The following is a 25,393-nucleotide window of genomic DNA, read 5'->3' on the forward strand; positions in this document are numbered from 1 at the left end:
GCAGTGTTGTGGCACCACCAGTGCCTAAGGCCCAATTTTTCTGCCCTGTTCAACAGGCGCGTGTAATTACAATTTTGCTGTAATATTTTGCAGCAGGGCTTGTTCCTGCGCTAAACTAGAGTATCTGTGAGGGGTTGCAGTGTTGTGGCACCAGTGCCTAAAGCCAATTTTTCTGCCCCTGTTCAACAGGGGCGTGTAATTACAATTTTTGATCTAATATTTCACAGCAGGGCCCGTTCCTACACCACCAAGAGGAAACTGTGAGGGCTTACAGTGTTGTGGCAACACCACCACACACCACCAAAGGCCCCATTTTTCTGACCCTGTTCAACAGAGGCATGTAATTACAATTCTTGATATAATATTTCACAGCAGGGCCCGTTCCAGTGCCCACCAAGAGTAACTGTGAGGGCTTACATTGTTCTGGTACCACCAACACCTAAGGCCCAAAATTCTGCAGAGTATATAGGGCAGCCCCTACTTTCAAACATCCGACTTACAAACGACTCCTTCTTATAAACGGAGGGAGACAACAAGAAGTGAGAGGAAATCTACCCCTAGGAAGGGGAAATTTTCTCCTGTAAGAGTTCTTATGGAAAAAGGTGTCTCCTCCACTGATGCTTTATCACCAATCCTTGTTTCCATAAAAAGCCCACATTTTCAAAATCCAATTGTCATTGGACAGAAAGTGAGGTGAAATCTTCTGAATAGGGACACAGACAGCAAAACAAATGTTACAGGGGTGATAACCCTTCCCTATGTTTTCCAAAAAGCTTAAAAATAGATTTTTTGGCTGGAGCTACACTAAAAAATGTACCCTGTTCCAAATTACAAACAGATTCAACTTAAGACAAACCAACAGTCCCTGTCTTTCTTGGGACCGCCTGTATACTGGTGTTCAGAGTATATATGGCCTGGGGGCCTCACGCCTTTTCTTTTTTCATTTGGGTGTGGGGTTCTCCCTTAATATGCATACAAGACCCAAAGGGCCTGGTAATGAGCTGGGGGGTTACCCATGCCGTTTTTCTCAATAATTTTCATCCATATTGCCGGACCCGACATACATTACAGCCGCAAGCAGTTTTAAATTACTTTTATTCTTCAGAAATTTTTTGTGCAGGGACTGTTCTAAACACGGGAAACACGCGCCATTTTACAGGCATACTATAGACACCCCCCCCCCCAGGTACGATATTTAAAGGAATATTTCACTTTTATTTTTTCACTTTAAGCATCATTAAAATCACTGCTCCCAAAAAAACGGCCGTTTTTAAACTTTTTTTGCATTGATACATTTTTTTAGGACAATGTATTTGCATATTGGCCTTTAAAATTCGCACTTTTGATTTTCATGTTCGAGTCCCATAGACTTTAACGGTGTTCAAAAGTTGGGCGAACTTTCAGTCCGTTCGCGTGTTTTGGATGCGAACCAAACAAGGGGGGTGTGTGGCTCATCCCTGGTCACTGGACGCAGCAGCAGGACAATGGAGCACGCCCGCACAAGTGCCCCGAGGGAGAGCGGTTCTCCAACGGGGCACTAGAGAAGAGGAGACCCCAGAAGAGGAGGATCGGGGTCACTCTGTGCAAAACCAACTGCACAGAGGTGGTAAGTATAACATGTCTGTTTAAAAAAAAAATTAAGCTTTAGATATCCTTTAATATGCTGGACTGGAGAGCGGTACAATAATGCGTGTCTGCAGGAAGCAGTGAAGCATGATGGAGGTTCCTTGCAAGTTTGGGGCTGCATTTCTGCAAATGGAGTTGGAGATTTGGTCAAGATCAACGGTGTCCTCAATGCTGAGAAATACAGGCAGATACTTATCCATCATGCCATACCATCAGGGAGGCGTGTGATTGGCCCCAAATGTATTCTGCTGCAGGACAACGACCCCAAACATACAGCAAAATGTAATTGAGAACTATCTTCCGTGTAAAGAAGAACAATGGGGTTGATTTGCTAAAACTGGAGAGTTCAAAATCTGGTGCATCTCTGAATAGAAACCAATCGGCTTCCAGGATTTTTTTTTGTCAAAGCTTAATTAAACAACCTGACGTTAGAAGCTGATTGGCACCATAATTTGTACTTTCCAGTAGTTAGTATGAGTAACATCAACCTCAGTGAGTCCTGGAAGTGATGGTTTGGCCCCACAGAGCCTGATCGCAACATCATCACGTCTGTCTGGGATTACATGAAGAGACAGAAGTATTTGAGACAGCCTACATCCACAGAAGATCTGTGGTTAGTTCTTCAAGATGTTTGGAGCAACCTACCTCCCGAGTTCCTTCAAAAACTGTGTGCAAGTGTACCTAGAAGAATTGATAATGTTTGAAGGCAAAGGGTGGTCACAGCAAATATTGATTTGATTTGGATTTCTCTTCTGTTCCTTTACTTTCCATTTTGCTTACTGATAAAAAAATAAACCATTAACACTTATATTTTTGAAGCATTCTTAATTTACAGCATTTTTTCACACTTGTATATATACATAGATATACATATGTTTGTGTGTGTGTTTTTTTGGGTTACAGGGTATTTTTTTGACCCCATCATCCTTCCTTTGTGGGAAAACTGTCCAAGAAAAACCATCTGTCTAAATGTAGTAACGCATCCGACTCATTCATGGAGTGACTGCTGAGAAGTGATCTGCTGTTTCTGAATTTTTGTTAAAATTAAATGTGGTTGTGGTTGATTTCCTCATCTCTGTTTGGGGCTAAGACCTCAGAAAAGTATGTAGTAAATTACAGAAAATGAGTGGTGGAATCATGGAGTGTTGAGCAAAAAAAAAAATCCAATATTTGCATGAAGCATTAGCCTGCCCTTAACCCCTTCCCACCCAGTCCCAGCATCCTTTTAACTGGGCTATTACGGAGGGCCTACCTGATCATGAGACCACAGTTATTGGCTGTCAAAGTGATCACATGATTGGGAGCTGGACCTGTCGGCTCCCGATCACTACTAGAAACCAGGATGTGTCTCAGACAGCCCGTTGAGCACACCCCCAGTACAGGACAATCTGCTTCCCATGGACACATCTATGTGGGGTGTAGGCATTAAGCCCACCCTCTTTGGCCCCGTGGATGGCAAGTGGTTAAAAGTATACTCCATTCAACTATGAAAATTTTGTAAATTAACAGGGGCAGTTGTTATTGGGTTTGGGAGCTGTTTTACCTGCCAAAGGATTTGTCTGAGACTAATCTGTGTCAGCCTTATGCATACACAGCCGGACTTGCGAACGGGTTAAACTCCGTCTGCATTTCCGATGGAAAGATTTAGAACGTGTTCTATATCTGAGTCCATCGAAAATGCCGACAGAAAAAGTCAGATGGGGCATACACACGGTTGGAATGTTCGACCAAAAGCTCCCATCCGGCCGTGTGTACGCGGCATTATAGATGGGAAAGGGACCTGATCTTTTTCTGCTGCAGCTTCACTTTTACTTTCATATATCCTCCCATCTCCCAGTCTGTGACCAGATAGTGAAAGGAGAAACTGCACACTGAGCTCATCTCTCCATCACTCTGCTCTCTCTCCTATCAGCAAAAGTCATTGCTTCCTTGTGCTGCTTTTCTCTTCCTCTCTCTGAGCTCTCCTAATAGAGGCTGATACTAAGTAAGATTTGGGCACTTACAGTGCTTGTATTTAACCGCTTCAGCCCCAGAAGGTTTTACTCCCTTAATGACCAGGCCATTTTTTTACGATACGGCACTGCGTTATTTTAACTGACAATTGCGCAGTCATACGACGCTATACCCAAATAAAATTACTGTCCCTTGTTTCCCACAAACAGAGCTTTCTTTTGGTGGTATTTGATCACCTCTACAGTTTTTATTTTTTGCGCTATAAACAAATAAAGAGCGTCAATTTTGAAAAAAAAAAAACAATATTTTTACTTTTTACTTTCTGCTATAAAACATCTAATAATTTTTTTAAATGTGTATATAAATAAATATATATATATATATATATATATATATATATATATATATATATATATATATATACACACGTTTTATATATATATATGTGTGTGTATATGTGTGTGTGTATATATATATATATATATTTATTTATTTCTATATTTAAATGAAATCAGCCTAATGTAAACTTTATTAATATGTGGTCCAGATCTGAATACAAATCTCTGGATCTAATCAAATTAATTTACCAAATTCTTCGAAGGTAACTTCTACCTATGCAGTTTTTTTTTTTACCATATGCTCTGTTTCAGTTTCCCAGTTTTGTACCTGGTTTACTTTAAGTATAGTGATTTTATTTATTTATTCCCCAGTCTGCTTTATCACCCTATAATCTGTACAGAGTTGGTTGGTAATGTGGATTATAAGATCACTCGCATCTCTTTTTTTTATTCTAACCAATCAAGCAAGCATGATGGGTGACAAATGTAAAAGGATTGTTATCTCTCTCTTCCTGGATAATGTCCGTCTGATGTAACTCACTTGCGCTGTGGTGTGGCAATTAGTAACAGCCCAGCAAGCATGTCAGGTCCGCTGCTGATGCTGAAAGGAAGCTCTCAGGCAGATCAAGTGTGAATTACCAATCCGTAAATAAATATCCATTTCATAGCAAATATTTACTTTGGTGACACATACTGAACATAGTCAGAAAAGTTCAGGGAACTGGGAAAAATTGTGCCCACTGTTACAGGAAACCGTAGGATAAGCCAAGATGATATTTGATTAGACAAATACAGAAAAATGGAGCACATCATTAACAGTCATCTTTTTTAAGAACCAATTGGTAGAAGACTACTTTAGGCAGATGAATTTCATCAATGGAGTCTACGGCACACAACTTTTGGCACACCATCTTTGGAGGAGGGGGTTGTTGCGGTGTTAAACCCCAAACCTAATGCCAAAAAAAAAATCTTAGTTAATCGTCATCTTAATAATTAAAGTAGAACTATGGATCATTACTAAAAATTGTGCTGAAGCACTTAAAAACAAAAAGTATGGGCAAAACTCTTTTGGGTCACAGGAGAGCACTTACTTGTGCTCTCCTGTAACCCAGAATCACGGTCAAGCCTTCTGTCAGCTGACATCCCAGAGCCGCTCCAGACTCTCAGGGGATCCCGACAATAATTTTGGAACCCAGTTGCCTTACATGTAGGTGGCTTAGCCTCTCAGCATGCCACTGAGAGCCTGAGCCAGCCACCCATGCCCTCTCTCCTACCCGGCACTCCAGTGAGTGCTGGAGGGGCAGAGCAGAGACCGACAGTTACTGTTCTCTGCTCAGAGCGGACCTGAAAACTGAGTGATCAGCGGTCATGGGATCACTCAGTTCTCTAACCTAGAGCCGGTGGGTGACTGCTGCAGACACCATCAGACTGATGCTGCAGCAGGTAGGTAAGTATGTGTTTATTTAACATTCCCACACTTCTCCTTTAAATTTATAGTTTCCTCTTCATCCTAGAAAATAATTGCCAGTGAAGTTCACCTAATGGAGCTTCCTCTGTTGGTGTGGCAACAATGCTGCACTGCTCCTGAATTCAGAGCAGAGATGCCACTCTCATGTATGCTGTCTTGGTTTGCACTAGAGTGAGATGAGAAGATGTTGAAGAGAGTGTGACTATCTGCATTGTTACAAGGACGTTTTTGAGTACTTTATGAGGCTTGTGCATCACATAGTAACTGGATTTGGAATGTGTTTATACTTTTATACAGGAGCCTTTAAATTTATTTTAACTAAATCTCTTGTCCTCGCCTTAGCCCTTAACCTCCCTGGCGGTATGATTATTTCAGATTTTTGATGCTCAAAGCGGTACAATTCTTTTGCATAGAAATTTGGCGTTTTATATTTTAGGCCTGTAATTCTTAGGAATAACTCACTTAAATCTGTCCAAACAAGAGTCTAGTAGACATCCCGGGTATGATAAAGTTTGAAACACAAAATCATAAATTATAATATAATAAATAACTATAAATAATTATACCAAATAATAATATAATAATAATAAAAATTATTCAATAATGTAATCAAATCAAAAACACTGAAATCTGCTCAGTTGCAGAATTGTCGCTGTCATTACTTTCAGTGTTTGATGACGGATTTCCCCACAAATCACTATCGCTCAATTCTGCAAGTGATTCTAATTTATTATCGCTTTCTAGCTGGTCTAAAACTGCTTTTGATGTAAAGGGACGGTTTTGGTTGCTATGGACAATCTCCAGTTTCCAGGCAGAAAGAACAGTATAATGAAATATGTATGTGAAATAATTTTATACAGGAATGTAATCTGTAAGATTACAGTGTACAGTATGTATTGTGTGTGTTTCACTTTTTGAATTTGGCACCGTGCTCAGTCCCCGTGCGTTGCGACGCTCGCAGGGAGCGGAGCCTGGCACAGAGAGGCTTCGGGAGAAGGACAGAGCCTGCAGACAGCGCGGGGGGACATCTCAGGATCCTGGGGACAAGGTAAGTATACCGCACCAGGATCCTGCAATGCAATCCCGAGTGTGGCTCGGGGTTACCGCTAATGGTGATGAAATTTAACCGCCAACCACACTCGGAAATACCGTCAGGGAGGCTACGTGATCACATGCAGTACCCTCTGTTCTCAGGTGCATAATGGCAGGGGAAGGAGAAACAGCAGTGCATTGAGATTCCCATTGACAGGCTGTGTGGGGGTGGGACAGTGTCTGGACCTGTCCATTGGAGGAGAGGGCACTGGGTTCCCAGAATAGCTAGAGAACTGACCACAGTGTGTTCTCCTGGTCAGTTTTTAATAGGAAAGCAAGGGGATGAGCAGGAATGTCAGGAAGCAATACAAAGAACAGGATACTTTCTTATACAAGTACATGATACGGCAGGCATATATATCAGGAATATGAAATGTTGCAGTAATGAATGCTTGAAGTCATTTAAGTTCTCTCATCAGCTTAGCTATCCTTGCTCCCCCTCCCTGCAGTGAATCAGCTGGTCAGCTCTCCTTGTTCCCCTTTCATAGGATGAACTCAGCAGCCTTCCTATCTCTAATGTAGACACTTGCTTTAAAGAAAACAGCCCCAGTGTGATTTTAGGCTAGCTCAACATTATTTTTTATACAAGAAACTAATACTTTTACCTCAAAATTTGGTGATGGTTCCACAAACATCTAATATAAAAGGAAGCCATCCATTTCGTGTTGAAAAACAATTTTAAAACAGTTCTGACTACGGCATCAGTATTTTTTCTATTTTCATATCAATTCAAAAAACATGTATGTATGGAGAGCAGTATATCATGACACCCAATGTTGTTTTTCTGTTTTCGCGTCTGCACATCGATATGCCTTCCATATGTAGTTTGTTCCCTTACAGTTGACAGGAACACAACTCCTGCCACCCAGATGGCCAGTGCCTATGTTTTATACAGCCATTTTTTTTCAACGTAGCCAACCCTAATATTTCACTTTGTGATGGTAAGCAGATGGGACTTTTCAGCACCTTTGCTGATGGACAGTAAAAAAAGAAAAAGAGCAATATGGAACATTTAACTAATTGCTACTAATAGTAAAATGAAACGCATGCCAGGGATAAAATTATTTCTATTGGTGTTAGTCTGAGAGAAGACCTGATAATGAAGCCCTGATACCCAAAAATAATTTTTGCTTCAAATCCTTAGTGTACAGTAAATGAACTTTGGGGACCTCTGATTACTTTGTGATGAAGTTTACGCAAAAGCCACTTATGTGCAAAAATGTTTTATATAGTATTCTGCTTCAGATGTCTTTTATCTGTCTAATTAGGAAACCGCTGTGAAATGTGTATTCCAGTAATACTCACAGAAAGTAGATATTAGAAAGAAAAGTTTAATAATATATAAGGGTTGATTTATCAAAATAAATTAAGATTAGCAAATAAGGTGGGGCTCTGTTCACTTTAAATTCTCGATAATGCTTCAGAACTAATAATTTTCACATGATAATATCTGCTGATCTGTGGTTGGTGCTGGTGTTGTATAGTTTGGTGCGGCAATATTAATATTGATAATCTCCAGAAGCTAAAACCAAGTAATTTACTCTGAGCTGAACCCAAAATTTAACTTAAAGAGGATCTTCACCTTAGAAAGAAAAAATTAACCCCCTGGCTTAATTACTTGCAGGTACCAGACGCACAGAGTTGACTCCTAGGCTGAAAAGATACAGACCCCCAGTCGGAACCACTTTCTTTCTCTTCTTAGACCTACTCTCTTTTCACCCTCCTCTTTTCTTACATAGTTAGGTAAGGTCGAATAAAGACCATAGTCCATCCAGTTCAACCTGTGTAGGTTATTGTGTGACAGTATCTATAATTATTTCCCATATCCCTGTACGTTGTGCTCTTTAAGATGCAAATCCAAGTCCCCTCTGCCACCACTGATTGTGGAAGAGAGTTCCACATCCTTATATACATGACAGTGAAAAACCTCCTGTGCAGTTTAGGGTGGAACCGCTTCTCCTCCAATCTCATTGTGTGGCCCCGTGTCCTCTGACACCCCCTGAGACTGAGTATTTTTTTTTCCTATGCTGGGATCCCCATTGAGGTATTTGTAGATTGCTATCATGTTCCCTCTCAAGCGTCGCCCCTCCAGCGAGAATAACTTTAGCGATCGCAGTCATTCCTCATAATTGAGGACGTCCAGTCCCTGTCTTAGTTTCATTGCCCTTCTTTGGAGTCTCTCCAGTTCTGGCACATCCCTTCTGAGGACTAGTGACCAGAATTGGACAGAGTACTCCAGATGTGGCTTAACCAGAGTTTTATAAAGTGGCAGGGTTATCGTTTTATCCCTGAAGTATATCCCTTTTTTATGCATGCTAATATTCTGCATGCTGGTAGCTGCAGCTTGACATTGCATGCCATTGCTCAATCTGTCATCTACTAGGACCCCCAGATCTCTCCCCATCCTTGATTCCCCCAGCAGTTCTCCCCCTAGTGAGTAGTTTACCTTTATGTTTTTTGCTACCAAGTACTTTACATTTCTCCACATTAAACCTCATTTGCCATGTGGGTGCCCACTCCATTACTTTGTTCAGGTCATTCTGTAAATTTTCTAAATCCTGATGTGACATCATAACCCTACTTATCTTTGTGTCGTCCGCAAAAACTGAGATTGAGCTATTTATCCAATCCTCTATATCATTTATGAATAAATTGAAAATAATTGGTCCCAAGACAGAACCTTGGGGTACCCCACTCACCACTCCAGACCAGTCTAAGTACAAGTTGTTTATCACCACCCTTTGGACATGGCCCTGTAACCTTTTTTTACCCAAGCACAAACCTTATTGTCCATGCCTGTAGATTGTAAATTAAACATTTATGCGGGACTGTATCAAATGCTTTTGTAAAATCCAGTTACTCTATAACTACAGGCCTTCCCCTGTCTAGATGGCAGCTCACTTCCTTGTAGAATGTTAGCAGATTGGTCTGGCAGGAACAACCTTTCGTAAACCCATGCTGATTACTACTAATGGTATTTTTTACCTGAGTAAAATTTTGGATATAGTTCCTTATCATTCCCTCCAATAATTTACTCACTATTGATGTTAGGCTGACTGGCCTATAGTTTCCAGTAATATGTCTCTGCCCTTTTTCGAATATTGGTACCACAATGGCTTTTCTCCAATCAGATGGTACCATTTCTGTCAGTATGCTGTCCGCAAAGATTAGGAACAATGGTCCGGCTATAACCTGACTGAGTTCTCTGAGAACTCTCGGGTGTAAGCCATCTGGTCCTGGTGATTTACTTGTTTCAAGGATTGCGTTCTTACACTACTTATTGCATTCCTTGTAGTGTTGGAATGCTGATGGTGACCCAACCCCTTTATATTTTTTAAGGCCCATTTTTCTCTCCCCCTTGGGTGACGTTCCACTTTAACTGCTAAACATCAATTTAAATTAAATTTCGAACCATAACGCCCCTTTCACATGGGCTTTCCGATCAGGTCCGTCTGTCAGTTTTTCAGGCGGACCTGATCGGACACTCCCTTCACTCCTATGGAGCAGCGGATGTCAGCAGTTATGTGTCCGCTGACACCCGCCGCTATCAGATCTGATCCTGTCCGGAAAATCCAGAGGGATGGTGACCCTATTTTCCATCTGTCTGGTGGATCGAATCAGATGGGATGAGAAGAAAACGGACAGGTGGTCCAATTTCACCCGATCTTCCCATAGAGGAGAGCGGGGCTCTGACAGTTCCGTCTCTGCACAGTTAGCGGAGATGAACCTGTCATCCACCTGCTCAGTGAAGATCAGTGGATCATTCTACTGCTGAGCAAAGTGGAGTCCACTGGGCGGAACGCCCTTGTAAAAGGACCCTAAGTCTTGCCTGAAAGCTAAGCCTGCTGGCTACCACTTTACAGAGACGCTGAGAGAAATAGATAAGAGATTAAGCTGTGAGGATTTAAAATCCCTGGACCAGTGAAGCGGTAACCCAGTGGCTCACAGTAGAGGATCACAGGACTTCAGTACAGAGGGACCGGGGGGATAGGGAGAAGTCCAGTGTAAGTTCACCTTACAGATTTTCTGTAAAGGTAAATGTATACTTTAAATATAACTCTTAAATCAGAGCCTAATCCTAGATTTAAGATTTTTACATAACCCTAAACCTAATTGTAAAAGTGGAGCCTCACCCTAATGTTAAAGCACACCTTTAGGAAGATTTTCCAAAAATACCCCTATGCAAATTTACAGTATACCCAATAAATAGTACATATCAGTGTATGTGATGAATGTCCACCCATTACAAATACAGCTGTTGGGGGTCTTCTCCAGAAAAATCACTGGCCTCTCATTACCCTCTGTCCTGTTGTTTGCAGGACAGGCTGGAATTCACAATAATGCTTCCCCATGACCATTCCAACTGTGCTCATGTGTCCTCTCCTAGTTCCAACTGAGCTTATTAGCGGCTCAGCTAAAGGAGACTGCACACTGCACATTTTGAAAGGTCCATAGTGGTCACTAGGAGGCCCATTATTGTCCTGGAAACAGCAGGACGAATGGGAATGAGCAGCCACTGTTTTTTTCTGAGCAGGACCCCCAACAGCTGCATCTGTAATAGGAGGCACTTTGACATTGACAAAAGTAGGAGCACTGGTATATACTATTCATTGGATAAAGAATTGTACACAGGGATTTTTGGAAATTCTTTCTGAAGGTGTACTCAGTTTAATTGTGAAATCTATGATGCATACCTAATCTTAACCTTCAATCTAAAACACAACCCAAGCCTCTAATTGCAAACTTAAACTCCTAACCCCTAACAGTAAAGTAGTTGTAAACTATAGGGTTGATTTACTAAAGGCAAATCCACTTTGCACTACAAGTGCACTGCAAGTGTACGTGGAAGTGCACTTGGAAGTGCAGTCACTGTAGATCTGACGGGAAGGTCTGAGATGAGGGGAAGCTCTGCTGATTTCATCATCTAATCATGTACCAGCAAAAATGCTGTTTTTTATTTTCCTTGCATGTCCCCCTCAAATCTACAGCGACTGCACTTCCAAGTGCACATCTAAGTGCACTTGCAGTGCACTTGTAGTGCAAAGTGGATTTGCCTTTAGTAAATAACCCCCTGTGTGCCTAATGGTACACTTTTGGAGACCTATGATTACTTGCTGATGTCACTTGCTTGCCCAACCAAAAAAAAAAAATGCATGATACATTGGGGTTGATTTTTTTTACCTAAGCAAAGTAAGTGTCAGTAAATACGGTGGAGCAGTGTTCACTATCAATGATAAGGAATGATCTAAGAAGGTGACACATGTGCACAAAGAGGATGGAAGCAATGTGGGGTAGAAGACCAATGTGGGAAACAAGTTCATGGTTACTGTTTTAGAACATGCATTGCCCAAGATTTTTTTTATCATCATTTTATATGTTATAAACTCACAATATGTAAACCATTTCCATAATTAAATAAAATTTCTCAATTTTTCCAAACAGAAAAGCTATATGTCTATAAACAATTTATGTCTCAAATCTAAATTGAAAAGAATATGCATCATAAAATGCCCACTTTTGCATCTTTTACCTGGAAAAGCCTTGTCTGTGTGACCTTCTGATTATGGTTTCACTTTTGTTACTATAACCTTGATTTCCCCATAAGTAAAATATCTTGTAGCAGCTGCAAAGAGATCTGGAAAGTTTTTCTTTTTCTTTTAACAAAGGTAACAGATGGCAACAGTAATGCCTACTTTTAGATTGGAATTTTACTTTTAACATTTTAAAATGGCAGATTGGCAAGCGCTTGATTCCATCTGGTGCTAAGGCAGGACAGTAAATGTCCCCATTTGTCTCCAATGTCTTCATAAAAGTAACCATTTACAGTGGAACTTAAAATGGTATTAAAAATATTGAAATATATTTCAACTTACAAATTCAAAGACATGGTGGCTGCATTAGTTTTTTTTATTACGCTTTGTTCCCTTTATTTTCACCTTGTGATCTGGCCAGTAAATCTGTTCGTTTTCATCTACCTTTAACAGACCAAGCAAATGGGCAGTTAGAGGGTTGAGACAAACCATTTACCATCTCTGACAGAGGCACTTACAATGGTCAACTTTTATTAATTTATGTAGAACTTTTTCCCCCAAATGGAAGAAAACCATTGCTGTAACTGCTTATAAAGTGTTAGCTAGAGTTTGGCTTTAATTTATTAGTTAGGTCAATCTAAAACTTCTAGGACATCTAAAGCCGCGTACACACAAGAGGAATGTCCGACAGAAAAAGTCAGGCGGAAGCTTTTCATCGTCTATTCCGATCGTGTGTGTGCCTCATCGGACTTTTTTTTTTCAAAAATTCTGACGGACCTAGAAATAGAACATGTTCTAAATATTTCTGACGGAACCAATTCCTATCGGGAAAACCGCTCGTCTGTATGCTTTCCAACAGACCAAAAACAACGCATGCTCTGAAGCAAGTACGAGACGGAAGCTATTGGCTACTGGCTATTGAACTTCCTTTTTCTAGTCCCGTTGTAAGTGTTGTACGTCACCTCGTTCTGGACGGTTGGACTTTGGAGGGACTTTGGGTTGACCGTGTGTAGGCAAGACCACCTGAATGGAATTCCGTCGGAGTTCCGTCGGAGAAACCTTCGGAGTTTATACCGTCGGCAAAACCGGTCGTGTGTACGCGACATTACACTAAACATTACACTAAGCAGACCCTTCTTCTGCTGCTGTCCAAGGGTGGCTCTGTTGCTCTTTCATCCAAAGTGGAGACACCCTAGGACCGAATGTGTGTCCTAGTCTGGCCAGATCACCAAGTAAAAACAAAGGGGAAAAAAGCCTAAAAAAAGAAAACAATGCAGCCACCATATTTAAGGATCGGTAAGCTGCAATATATTACATTTTTCTTTTTGGGTTTAATACCGCTTTAACTGCAAGCTGTTCCAGAGGGAAGCACTCTTTCTGTAATGTGAGTGCATGAATAACATCATGACAGAGTAACATCCTAGTGCTCTTCTCCAGCCACTGTCATTGCTTCACCTGCTGCTACCACCATCTTCCCCACTGCTTCTTCCAAGTTTGGAGTCTACCCATTTGACTCACTGGACGGCCACTGATGTAGTAACTCCTGATGCACTGAAGTTACATCATCGAGGATCCATTTTTGGCATCTTATAGATGCCAGGAGTGCAAGGGAAGTGCCATAGGTAGTGTACACACCAAAAATATTACTCAGAGAAAGGGAAAAGCCTACAAACTCTCCTCTACCAAACATTCTACCACCTAGCAGTTTTTTAAGGGTTTAGTTCCATGTTGTGCTCAATCAAAAGATTTTGTTAGTAGCTTTGTTATCTGAAGCGGTCTACAGTGAATTAAAGCTGACAGGTACAGTTTCATGGTCCAAACAAATTAACAACTTGCTTCGGGAAAAGTCAAAGTATCCTTTCCATGCACATATAATAATATGTGCATGGAAAGGATACTTTGACTAATTGGTTTTTATTTTTCATTAATGTAGAACACTCTTTCCAGGCATAGTGTCAAGTGTCTATAGCCACTGTTAAATGGGAAGATTCTTAGAAAAGTCACTTATATTAATTAGCAGCACAATTTTAGTAGAAGTTTTTGCCAATAGCCATTTTGCTTGTCCATAAATTGATTTATTTCACTAATAACTATCTTTCAATTACTTTCTCTGTAGCTAAAAGTACTAATTAACCATTTAGCAAATATGATGTCTTAAGGAGTATATACAGTATATACACTATATTACCAAAAGTATTGTGACGTCTGCCTTTATACGCACATGAACTTTAATGTCCTCCCAGTCTTAGTCCATAGGGTTCAATATTGAGTTGGCCCACCCTTTGCAGCTATAACAGCTTTAACTCTTCTGGGAAGGCTGTCCACAAGGTTTAGGAGTGTGTCTATGGGGATGTTTGACCATTCTTCCAGAAGCGCATTTGTGAGATTAGGCACTGATGTTGGACGAGAAGACCTGGCTCTCAGTCTCCACTCTAATTTACCCCAAAGGTGTTCTATCGAGTTGAGGTCAGGACTCTGTGCAGGACAGTCAAGTTCCTCCACCCCAAACTCGCTCATCCATGTCTTTATGGAGCTTGCTTTGTGCACTGGTGCGCAGTCATGTTTGGAAAAGGAAGGGGCCATCCCCAAACCTGTTCCACAAAGTTGGTAGCGTGAAATTGTCCAAAATGTCTTGGTATGCTGACGCCTTAAGAGTTCCCTTCACTGGAACTAAGGGGCCAAGTCCAACCCCTGAAAAGCAACCCCACACCATAATCCCCCCTCCACCAAATGATTTGGACCAGTGCACAAAGCAAGGTCCATAAAGACTTCCCTGCCTTCAGAATACACTGATCAGTGCACTGATTGAGTAAAACATTTCCAACAGGGTGGTTAAACAGAAGTTGATATATTGGTTTCTGTTTAACCTCAGTGGCCATACATGGGTTAAAATTGCCACATTTTGATCCAAGTATGGCCAGCTTAATAAGCACATCTAAAAGATTATTTTTTAACCATTTACAGACTGCCCCATGCACCTATACAGTAACGGGGCAGCCACTCTGCGCTCGACCACGTACATGTACATGATCTGGCATTTCTGGGTAGGGGGCACTCACAAGGCAGCGTCGATTTGTGCTGTGATTTGGTATAGCACTAGTCGGTCAGCAGGTTCCGGCCAATGATTGATGTTTGCTAACAACACAAGATTCTGTATACGGAGCAGCGGTGTGGCTGTTTTGAAAAAACAGCCACATGGATTAGTAAAAGCAGAACACATTACATATAGTTAGGCACACACTTAACCCTTTGATTGCCCCAGATGTTAACCCCTTACTAGCCAGTATCATTAGTACAGTGACAGTGTATAGTACTAGTACTGATCACTGTATTAGTGTCACTGATCGAGTCAGTGTTAGTTAGTCAATTCCCACTCAGTGTCAGTCAGTGTCAGATTGGCCACCACACTATCACAGTCCACTATAAGTCACTGATCACAGCTATTACTGGTATAAAAATTAATAAAAATTCCATTATATATACCATCATTATAACACTATAACTTTCATGCAAACCAATCAATACACTTATTGGGATTTTTTTTTTTTTTTTGCCAAAGACATGTAGCATGAATACATTATAGCTTAAATTTATGAAGAAATTAGATTTTTTTTTTTTTTTATGGGATATGTTTTATAGCAGAAAGTAAAAAATGTTGGGGTTTTTTTTTTTCAAAATCTTCTGTCTTTTTTCGTTTATATGATAATAATAATAAAAACAACAATGATCAAATACCACCAAAAGAAGCTCTATTTGTGTGAAAAAAATAACTTAAATTTAATTTGCGTACAGTGTTGCATGACCACGCAATTACCAGTTAAAGTAGTGCAGTGCTAAATAGCAAAAAATTCCCTGGTCATGAAGGAGGTAAAATCTTCCAGAGGTCATCTACGCTCCCTGCTAACACCACCAGCTGTGGTAGGTAGTTCAGCATCCTTACTGCTCTAACAGTAAATAAACCCTTACGCAGTTTAAAATTAAACTGTTTCTCATCGAACTGCATTGTGTTGCTGTGTAGTTTTTTTTTAGAGACCTTAAATTACAAAGCTTCCCCCCTATGCTAGAAGGTAAGTGGGATTACTGATAACATTGTTTGATACATCAGCTCAATACATAGGAAATGACAAGGACTCTGAAATTCTAGCATGATCAACTGAAATATTTATGTGCATGCAGAAAATGTAATTAGCCTCATAAAAATAAAACAAATGCAGCCATCACATTTGAAGCCTCGTAAGCTGTAATATATTACATTTTTGTTTTTTGGGATAGATCATTTGTGAGTGTATACATACTAACGAATTGTATCTCAATAATGTATTATTGTTATATTTATTTTAAAGGTAACAGTCCAAAAAACCGTCCAGATGGTTCTCAAGCTCTTACACTTAATGATGTGTTTGGGAAAAATTTCTATACTCAGTATTATGTTCATCTGTGGATATCAGGTATGACATTTATAGATAATTTGCATATCTATCTATCTATCTATCTATCTATCTATCTATCTATCTATCTATCTATCTATCTATCTATCTATCCTGTGCAGCTAGATCTCGCTGCAGACCATTCCTGTTGTTCTCTTCCTAATATACTACAGGCAGGCAGTTCATTCAGTTAGCTGCAGTATATTCAGTACTGTATCCTGTGCAGCTAGATCTCGCTGCAGACCGTTCCTATCTATCTATCTATCTATCTATCTATCTATCTATCTATCTATCTATCTATCTATCTATCTATCATTTTAGTAAAACTAAAAAGACCTGATTAGTTTTTCTAGTGCAGGTAAAGTAGTACTCACCTTCCATCACCCCCTTGTTTTTACCACTTATTATTATAATACAGGGTTTATATAGCGCCAACAGTTTACGCAGCGCTTTACAATATAAAAGGAGACAATACAGTTACAATACAGTTACAATACAATAAAATACAAGAGGATTAAGAGGGCCCTGCTCAGAAGAGCTTACAATCTAATAGGTTGGGGCAGGTGGTACAAAAGGTTGTAACTGTGGGGAATGAGCTGATGGAAGTGGTAGGAGATTAGTTGGAGACGTGATATGCTTCACTGAAGAGATGGAAGAGATACTGAAGAGAGACTTATCTGTAGTGTTGTAGGGCTCTTCAAAGCACATACACATCTGCACAACATATTCAGCATTGTCCCACTACGATCTGCTGTTTGGAGGACACAGAGTAAGTCCCACTCTGCCATCTTGGTCCCCTTTAGCTGGCTGCCTCTTCTGGGTGCAGGCAGCCTCTGATCATGCAACGTACCCATGCCTTGCCTGCTCTTCAAACCAACCCCCGGCCGCTCTGTGTGCTGATCCTGAAGCCTCCAGGGAGATGTAATGTAAGTATCCCAGGAGGCTGTAGGACCAGGTACATGACATTCAGACCTAGGCCAGAATGATGGTGGTGGTTGGGGGCAAGGCTAAAAACTGAAAAAAAAAAGCCCCAAATGTACCACTAATCTGTTTGGAGAGGGGGAAGTTAAAGTGGAACTAACTTCTAGTCCTGGCAGGGCCAGGCCCAGGCCGGGAACCCAACAATGCTTCTTTTGCTTCTTTCCAGCACAAAAAATAAATAAAAAGGTAAAAAAAAGAATTAAAAATGCTTTTGTGTAAGAGGGTGGGAGGAGGGCTAAAATAATAATAAGAAAAGATTGTTGGAGTGAGTTTAGTTCTGCTTTAAACCTGAACGTAACCCTCAGTCTGAGCGATGACAGTGAAGCCTAGCCCTGAAATTAGTCCTGAAACCTAAGACGAACACCAAATTTAAACTCTTAACCCTAACAGTACATTAAATCGTGTGCCTTCCTTTATTTTGCTTCTTTTTTTTTTCTGAAAAAAAGTGCTATTTTCAGTAAAACCAATTAGCTTCTAACTTGTTCAATTAGGCTTTGACAATTCAACCTAGAAGCTGATTGGTTACTATGCACAGCTGCACCAGATTCTGTGTGCACCAGTTTTAGTAAATCTCCCCCAAAGAGAATATAGCCCTGAGATGTCCAAACCTTTTTTCAGGCTTTGTCTCATCTCCATGGCCTTTGCATAAGAGGGTGTCACCGTTCTTCCTAAAATCCAGTAATAGGAGTGTGACCTCCTTGCAATGAGCTCAGTGGTGGGATGAAGTCAGGAGCTATGTATGAGTTATCTTGCCGATAGAATGCTCGAGAGAGCTATAAAATTGACAGGTTGATAAACTGACTGGTGTCCACCCAGTTCTGGAACATTCATCTGGGTAGACTTGCCCTTTTTAAATACAGCCACCAGTACAAGGTAAAGATAAGAACAAGAATTCTAATCTTAGTTTAAACAGAGAAAAGTGAAAAATGTTATGAAACCTGGATTACGTTCAAATTTATTTTAAAGGATTGCTGACATTAACAGATGTTCAATTTAAATAACTAGCTGCTAATGAATCCTTACACATGTCCCTTGAAAAGTTATTTTCTTATGACACTTCTTAAAGAACGTTTGACAAATGTTCTATCTAAATACATATATTTCGGGGCGGTGAGCCCATGTGCCGATGTGCCTGGCAAGGGACCAAGTGAATATTTACATCTGTTCTTAAGAATAAATATTGTCTGTTTAACTAAACCTTTAATAGATAATGTAAGTCTGCTGGGACTGATACCGCCCATACATCTGAGATTTTGTCATATATATGTTTTTATAATTTTCCATCTTTTAATTGTAGCACCCTGGTCCTAAACAGGGCTGCTAATAAATCTAGTTGTGCTAGGTGGTAACTAGCCTGTCTAATTGGTAGGTTGATCCACTGATTCTTGTCCTAAGGCTGAATTTGGGGTAGTCTCTCTCTTCTGTCAATAGGTGGCACTGTTGCTTTTGGCATTAGAATGATGGATTGCCATAAATTCAGGTAATGGGTAACTAGGTTGTCTCAGCCAATCAGCAGGAGTTTCTTTGTCTGCTGTGTATGCTGGAATAGGCTATTTATTTGGGAGGAGTCATGTGAGTGGCGTTCTTCACACCCAAGGTTGCGGCCTGGGTGGGTGTGTGTTGAAAAGCTCCTGCACAAAATAGTTTACAGCGCATGCATACAAGAATGACATTTCCTGCAGGGCTAGTTAAAAACACCTGAACATATTCAAAAAATACGGGGGTTTGGTCACACTATATGGTCATATAGTGCTAAGCCCACTTACTGCGACAAAGTACCCCGAATTAGTGGGTCCTACTCTAGTAATAGAATGGAAGATCCTTTGTCTCAACCATGGGAGCTGAACTCCTCTATGTGGGAGAACTGAAGGGGATACATCCTAACACTGGTGGCCACTAAATAAGAGGTAATAAGGAGGGGGAGGGGTGCTCCAGCCCAAAAGACCTGGTCAGGGCCTATTACAATATACAAGAACATATTTGCATATATGCATATACATATATACATATACAATGCATTTAAATTCAAGATGGTGCTGCTATAAGACCTACAAACAGTACAAAATATTTTACAGCGCACGCATACAACAATGACATTTCCTGCAGGGCTAGTTAAAAACACCTGAACATATTCAAAAAATACGGGGGTTTGGTCACACTAAATGGTCATATAGTGCTAAGCCCACTTACTGCGACAAAGTACCCCTAATTAGTGGGTCCTACTCTAGTAATAGAATGGAAGATCCTTTGTCTCAACCAATTTAAACGCATTGTATGGTGTGCCCCCTCCAAATAGGTTCTTGTATATTGAAAAGCTCCTGGTTGCTAGGCCTGAAGCCTGAGGCCTATCCAGGAGGCATGCTGGCTGCTAGGTCCACTTAAGGCCTATCCAGCAGTCCAGGGTTCTGCAAAGGAGGAGCAGCCAAGGTTAAGCCCAAAGTCTGGGGCAGAACCGCATGTGTTAGAGGCTCAGCGTGAGGGGAACCTGATCATGTCGGAGGTAAAGCATAAGCAGTTGCCACAAAGGGACGACCACTCCTGTTACTGGAGGCAAGTTTGGAAGGGATGAAGTTCTGAAGGAGTACCAGAGCAGACGCTTCACTAGCCGGGGACAGTGAAGTAATGGGAAAGCTTCAGTGGAGACTCATCCAGGAAGGCAGCAGGTAGCTGTGAGTAAAGCTTGAAGGAGTATAGCGGGTAGCTGTAAGTAAGGCTTGAGGATAAAGTACAGCGGTTAGCTATGGGTGAAGCTCGATAATCCAGCGGGTGGCTGAGAGTCCAAGAAGTCTAGTGAAAGACAGCGAGCTGAGCTTAAGGATCTACAGTGGGATACTGTGAGTTAAGCTGGAAGATCTACAGTAGGATACTGTGAGAGAGGTTGTTGCCATAGGAGAGAGATGATTACTGCATTCAGCTTAAATGCCCTTGTTCTGTATTTCTCTCTGCCTAGTTCTATTTTTGTTCACAGAATTTGCTTTAATTGCTATTGCATTTGCCTAAGGGTGTCCTGTGCCCTAAACCATCTCTCCCACCATTCCCGTTAAGAGAAATAAAACTCTCTTTGTTCATTTTTACAAAAAGTGACTGGCGCCCAATCTTTCCACCTTGCACTACACCCACTATACCTAGTAACCTGCACCCTTAGGAGGAATGTCAGTTCACCATGGCTCTGGGGGTCACCATTAGGCTCTTGGAAGTCGGGGAGACTGCTACATAATAAAGAGCATCAAATGAGACAGAAATGTTTCTGATGTGTAGAAAAGTCTGAGTGGTCCAAAAGCCTAAAATATTTCCTTAAGATCACCAACTTTGTAGGTAAAACATAGAAATGGCAGGAATTTTAAATGCTTACTTGCAGTGTTTTTTCTGCCATAAATAATTTTTTTTCTTTACTTGCAATGGGCCTTTCATCTTGGTTCGGAAAAAGTCAATTCCCTAGCACAGCCCCCTCCCTCCTGGTATATCATACCCCTCTCCTCTTCTGAGAGTGGTTAATTGCCGTCTGTGCTGGCTCTGCATCTCAAGAGAGAAGGGGAATCATATAGACTTCATTAATTCTTGAGGCTGGTGGTAAAAATATGTGTATGGCGGTAAAAATATGTGGTTAAGTTGCATTTTTACCCCCCATCCCCTCTCCATTGAGCTGCAAAGGCAATGTATGGGGGTGCACACATGCTGCAGCTGTGATACTTTGCATCACAGCACATCAAAAATCACCCAAGCCCCCCACCCTCATTGCCCAGGGCCAGCAGAACCACCCTCTGAAAGTGACTCATTCAGCTGAATGGAACTGCACCACAAGCCTCCCCCTGCAATGCATGAGATTGTGGTACATTGATGTGCGTTTGTAGGGGTTAAAACTGCCAGCGAGAAGGCAACATAACACCTCCTCACCACCTATCAAACACCCTCTGATAAGCAATCCATCTGGGATTGCTCTTTAGAGGGTGACACAAGTGCAAATGAGCCCATAGAGTGCCAATTTAGTGACTGCTCTGAGTCTGCTGGCGCTGCTGACATCATATCCAATGCCGCGTACACGCGAGCGGACTTCTCGTCGGACTGAACTCCAAAGGACTTTTCAATGGAGTTCCGTTAGAGTTCTGATGAAACTGACTTGCCTACACACGATCCCACCAAAGTCCGATCGTTTCAAACGTGATGACGTACGACCAGACTAGAAAAGGAAATTCAATAGCTAGTAGCCAATAGCTGCCCTTGCGTAGTTTTCGGTCCGTCGGACTTGCATACAGACAAACTTTTTTTTCGATATGGATCGAGTCCGTCGGAAAGATTTGAAACATGTTCTATTTCTAAGATCAGTCAGATTTTTCGACCAAAAAAGTCAGATGAATTCCACACACGATCGGAATGTCCGACGGATTCGTTCCGTCTGACCTTTTCTGCCAGAAAGTCCACTCGTGTGTACGCGGCATAAGATGCAGTCGCAGTGAGTGATCTATTGTTTTCTGTTCAGGGTTTCCTAAGCTGGGTGTTTGATTCCTCCCACCGGCTTCTGGAGGAAGTTTCCAGAATATAGGAAAGGGAATTCAAATGACCATTATGTTCTAAATTCAAATTCAAATGACCATTATTATCATGTTTCGGTTAATGGAAGGAGGTATCCAGAAGGTGGCTGAGGGATTGATAAAGGTTTGGGAGGCCTTGCCCGAGTGTTCTTCCCACTCTGGGGAGGGTTCTAATTCTCCTCAGGCTGTTGCTTCTGAGACAAGAGACTGAGTTCAGGGTCTCAGCAGGAGCTAAGATGAGGGCCTGGAGAAGATAGCTGATGGGTTTTGCTGGAGGGCACTGTCATGAGGTCCTGGTCTGAAGAAAGGTCTTTTATCTTCCTCACTGAGAATTTACCTGCGGATGCTGGGTGGCAGACAGCTCCTGGCACATTTTGAGTAAGACCTAATTTGGGACTGTAGTGTGTGCCTGCTCCTAAAAGGTTTTTTTCTAAGAAGATCCGCTTCAGCCCCGGAAGAATTTACCCCCTTCCTGACCAGAGCACTTTTTGCGATTCGGCACTGCGTCGTTTTAATGGACAATTGCGCGGTCGTGCAACATGGCTCTCAAACAAAATTGACGTCCTTTTTTTTCCCACAAATAGAGCTTTCTTTTGGTGGTATTTGATCACCTCTGCGATTTTTATTTTTTGCGCTATAAACAAAATAAGAGCGACAATTTTGAAAAAAACGCATTATTTTTTACTTTTTGCTATAATAAATATCCCCCAAAAATATATAAAAAACATTTTTTTTCCTCAGTTTAGGCCGATACGTATTCTTCTACATATTTTTGGTAAAAAAAAAAAATCGCAATAAGCGTTTATTGATTGGTTTGCGCAAAAGTTATAGCGTTTACAAAATAGGGGATAGTTTTATGGCATTTTTATTAATTTTTTTTTTTTACTAGTTTTGGCGGCGATCAGCGATTTTTATTGTTACTGCGACATTATGGCGGACACATCGGACATTTTTGACACATTTTTGGGACCATTGTCATTTATACAGCAATCAGTGCTATAAAAATGCATTGATTCCTGTGTAAATGACACTGGCAGTGAAGGGGTTAACCACTAGGGGGCGGGGAGGGGTTAAATCGGTACTAGGGAGGTGAACAAGAGAATGTTGGTGGGCTCAAGACTTTATAGGCACAATAATGAAAATAATGTATAATTAAAATTCTATTTTATTTGGAAATTAATTTAAAAAAGGATAGAGGATAAAATCAGAAGACATACATAGTTTACAGATTATGCACTCCATACACAGCTGAATGGTTTATGTAATAAAGATAAGCGAGATTTAGAACCAACAAGGGACATGCAACTTATTGATCCATATAATTACAGTACATTTCGTTGAACCAAACGCTATGTGATGGTGGCAATCAGATTCTGTCTAGGCTCGACATGTTACGCGCCACATGCGCTTCCTCAGGAGCACAGAATTGAATGCTGTAATGAATAATACAATTGTGAAAAATGCAGCATAACATTGTGTTTACATAACAATTTGTATCTGAACAATGTAGTAGAATAGTGCAAAGAGGCTGTTCCTAAATTACCAGGGGGATATCCGTCCTACAGTGATCAGGCGGAGCGAAGGCAATGCGGGGACGGACGTAACATCATACAAATTAATCATAAGGAGAAGGGGTAGGGTGTAGAGTACATGGTAAGATATATAATCAGGTATGGTTAGGGTCGGAGAAAGGGGCGAAAAGACGCAAGGGGGGGGGGAGAGGGAACGGAAAGGGAGGGGAAGGGGGGAGAGGACTAGAGGGGGGAAGGAAGAGGGGGAGGGGAAGGGGAGGGAAAAGGGGGTAGGAAAAAGGGAAAGGGGGGGGAGGAGGAGGGGAGGGGAGGGGGAAGGGGGAGGGGAGGGGGGAAAAGGGGGAAAGGGGGGGAGGGGAAGAAAGGGAAAGGATGGGGGGGGAGGGGAGGGGGAGGGATGTAAGGAAAAGGGGGCGGGGAAAGGAAGAGCCAAGGAAATAACTCCAGGTTATGAGTGGTTTGTATAGATGTCCGTATTTTATAAAGAAAGTTTTTTAAGATAATTGAATAACCATCAAGATTAGTTATGAAAAAAGACTCAGAGGGAATTATACTATTAAATGGTGAAGTATATGACAGTCACAAGTGGTCCCTGGTAATATATATTCTAGTATTAGTATTAAAGAATAAAGTATTGAAGGATAAATTAAATTGGATTACACTTACCCTGATAAATGTATAATTATATTTAGAAGGAAGGGGAGGAAGAGACGGAACCACAGCAATATCATTAGTTAGTATTGGTAATTCACAGCACTATCAGCGGTTATAGTTTGATGGAAGGGGATCTGGTGTCAGAGGCAGATGTAGGTATTGCATAAAAGTGCATATAGGATTATTTCGTTGGAAAGTTATTCTTTCTGACCCCCAGTCCTGCTGAGTCTGTGATATCAATAAAACATATTATAAGGATAAGCCATGAGTAAGCTGTTATGAAGGATAGTAGGAATACAAGCTTACCTGGGTATGTAGCATATGGTTGATAAACAGGGGAGTTGGTGGTGAGGAGCCGCACAGCCGTCTCGTGTAGAGCGGCTTGTGTTGTGGATAGTACAAGGAGAGACGCCAAGCAGGCGTCTCTTGTACATCCGCCCCGCCTGTAGTCACCAATCGGCGTCGCCGACGTGACATCATTCAGGCCGGCCGCTGGCGCGTACTGCGCATGCCTCGATCCCCTAGGTAATCCGAACAGCTGATGGTGCGTCGGGGAAAGAGGAGGCAGTCGCGTCCTAGTATCCCGGCAACCGAGCGGACCCGGAGCAACTGCGCAGGCTCACCATCTCCAGCGCGGGCCAGACAACTGACGGCCCACAGAGGGGGGAGGGGGTGGACGCATCTCAGCATCCTTGCAACCAGGAGTACAGAGAGGTCAGCCATAATGGTCTCACCCCCCTATGCAGCCAGAGAGTCGACCGCCCGACATGGAGGATAGAGGAGCCATACCGCAGCCGCATCCACGTCAACACGGCCATCAAGGGACACCCTAAGCGCCAACCATCTAATATAGATGTGGCGCTGGGTGGCCGCACATTGCCAATATGCACCGCCATACAGTGCAGAGAAGGGGTCAAACCCATGGTAAAGGTGCAGCCTCTGGAGAAGTAAAAATAAAGATAAAAATGAAAATTACATCGCATTGGTATAAAGCATAGTAGAAATTAACAATAAACGGCATGAGGATATCATAACAACAATTGAGAGAAAAAAAAAAAAAAAAAGGGGGAGAAGGCCACAAAAGAGTAGACTAAGTGTGCTTAAAGGAAAGGTTTGTAGGTCTGAGCTTCGTTGATCCCAGGGGGGAGAGTGGCACCTAGGCGTTCTATCCATAGGGTTTCTAGTTGGCGCACTCTCTTGTCCCAATCTCCACCCCTGGGGTCTATTGGGACTACTGCTAGTACAATAAATGAAATAAGAGA

The 25,393-nt window shown here is 41.6% G+C and overlaps 1 protein-coding gene across 1 annotated transcript in view; it reads left to right on the top strand.

Moving 5' to 3' along the window:
- FAP (fibroblast activation protein alpha) overlaps positions 1 to 25,393 on the top strand; it is a 194,814-nt gene that overhangs the window by 60,818 nt on the left and 108,603 nt on the right. Inside the window, exon 3 of the mRNA XM_073634041.1 lies at positions 16,352 to 16,456. Coding sequence (XP_073490142.1) covers positions 16,352 to 16,456 — 105 coding nt within the window. The remainder of the gene's footprint in view (positions 1 to 16,351; positions 16,457 to 25,393) is intronic.

This window comes from Aquarana catesbeiana, linkage group LG06 (assembly GCF_042186555.1).
Source record: "Aquarana catesbeiana isolate 2022-GZ linkage group LG06, ASM4218655v1, whole genome shotgun sequence".
Lineage (NCBI taxonomy): Eukaryota > Metazoa > Chordata > Amphibia > Anura > Ranidae > Aquarana > Aquarana catesbeiana.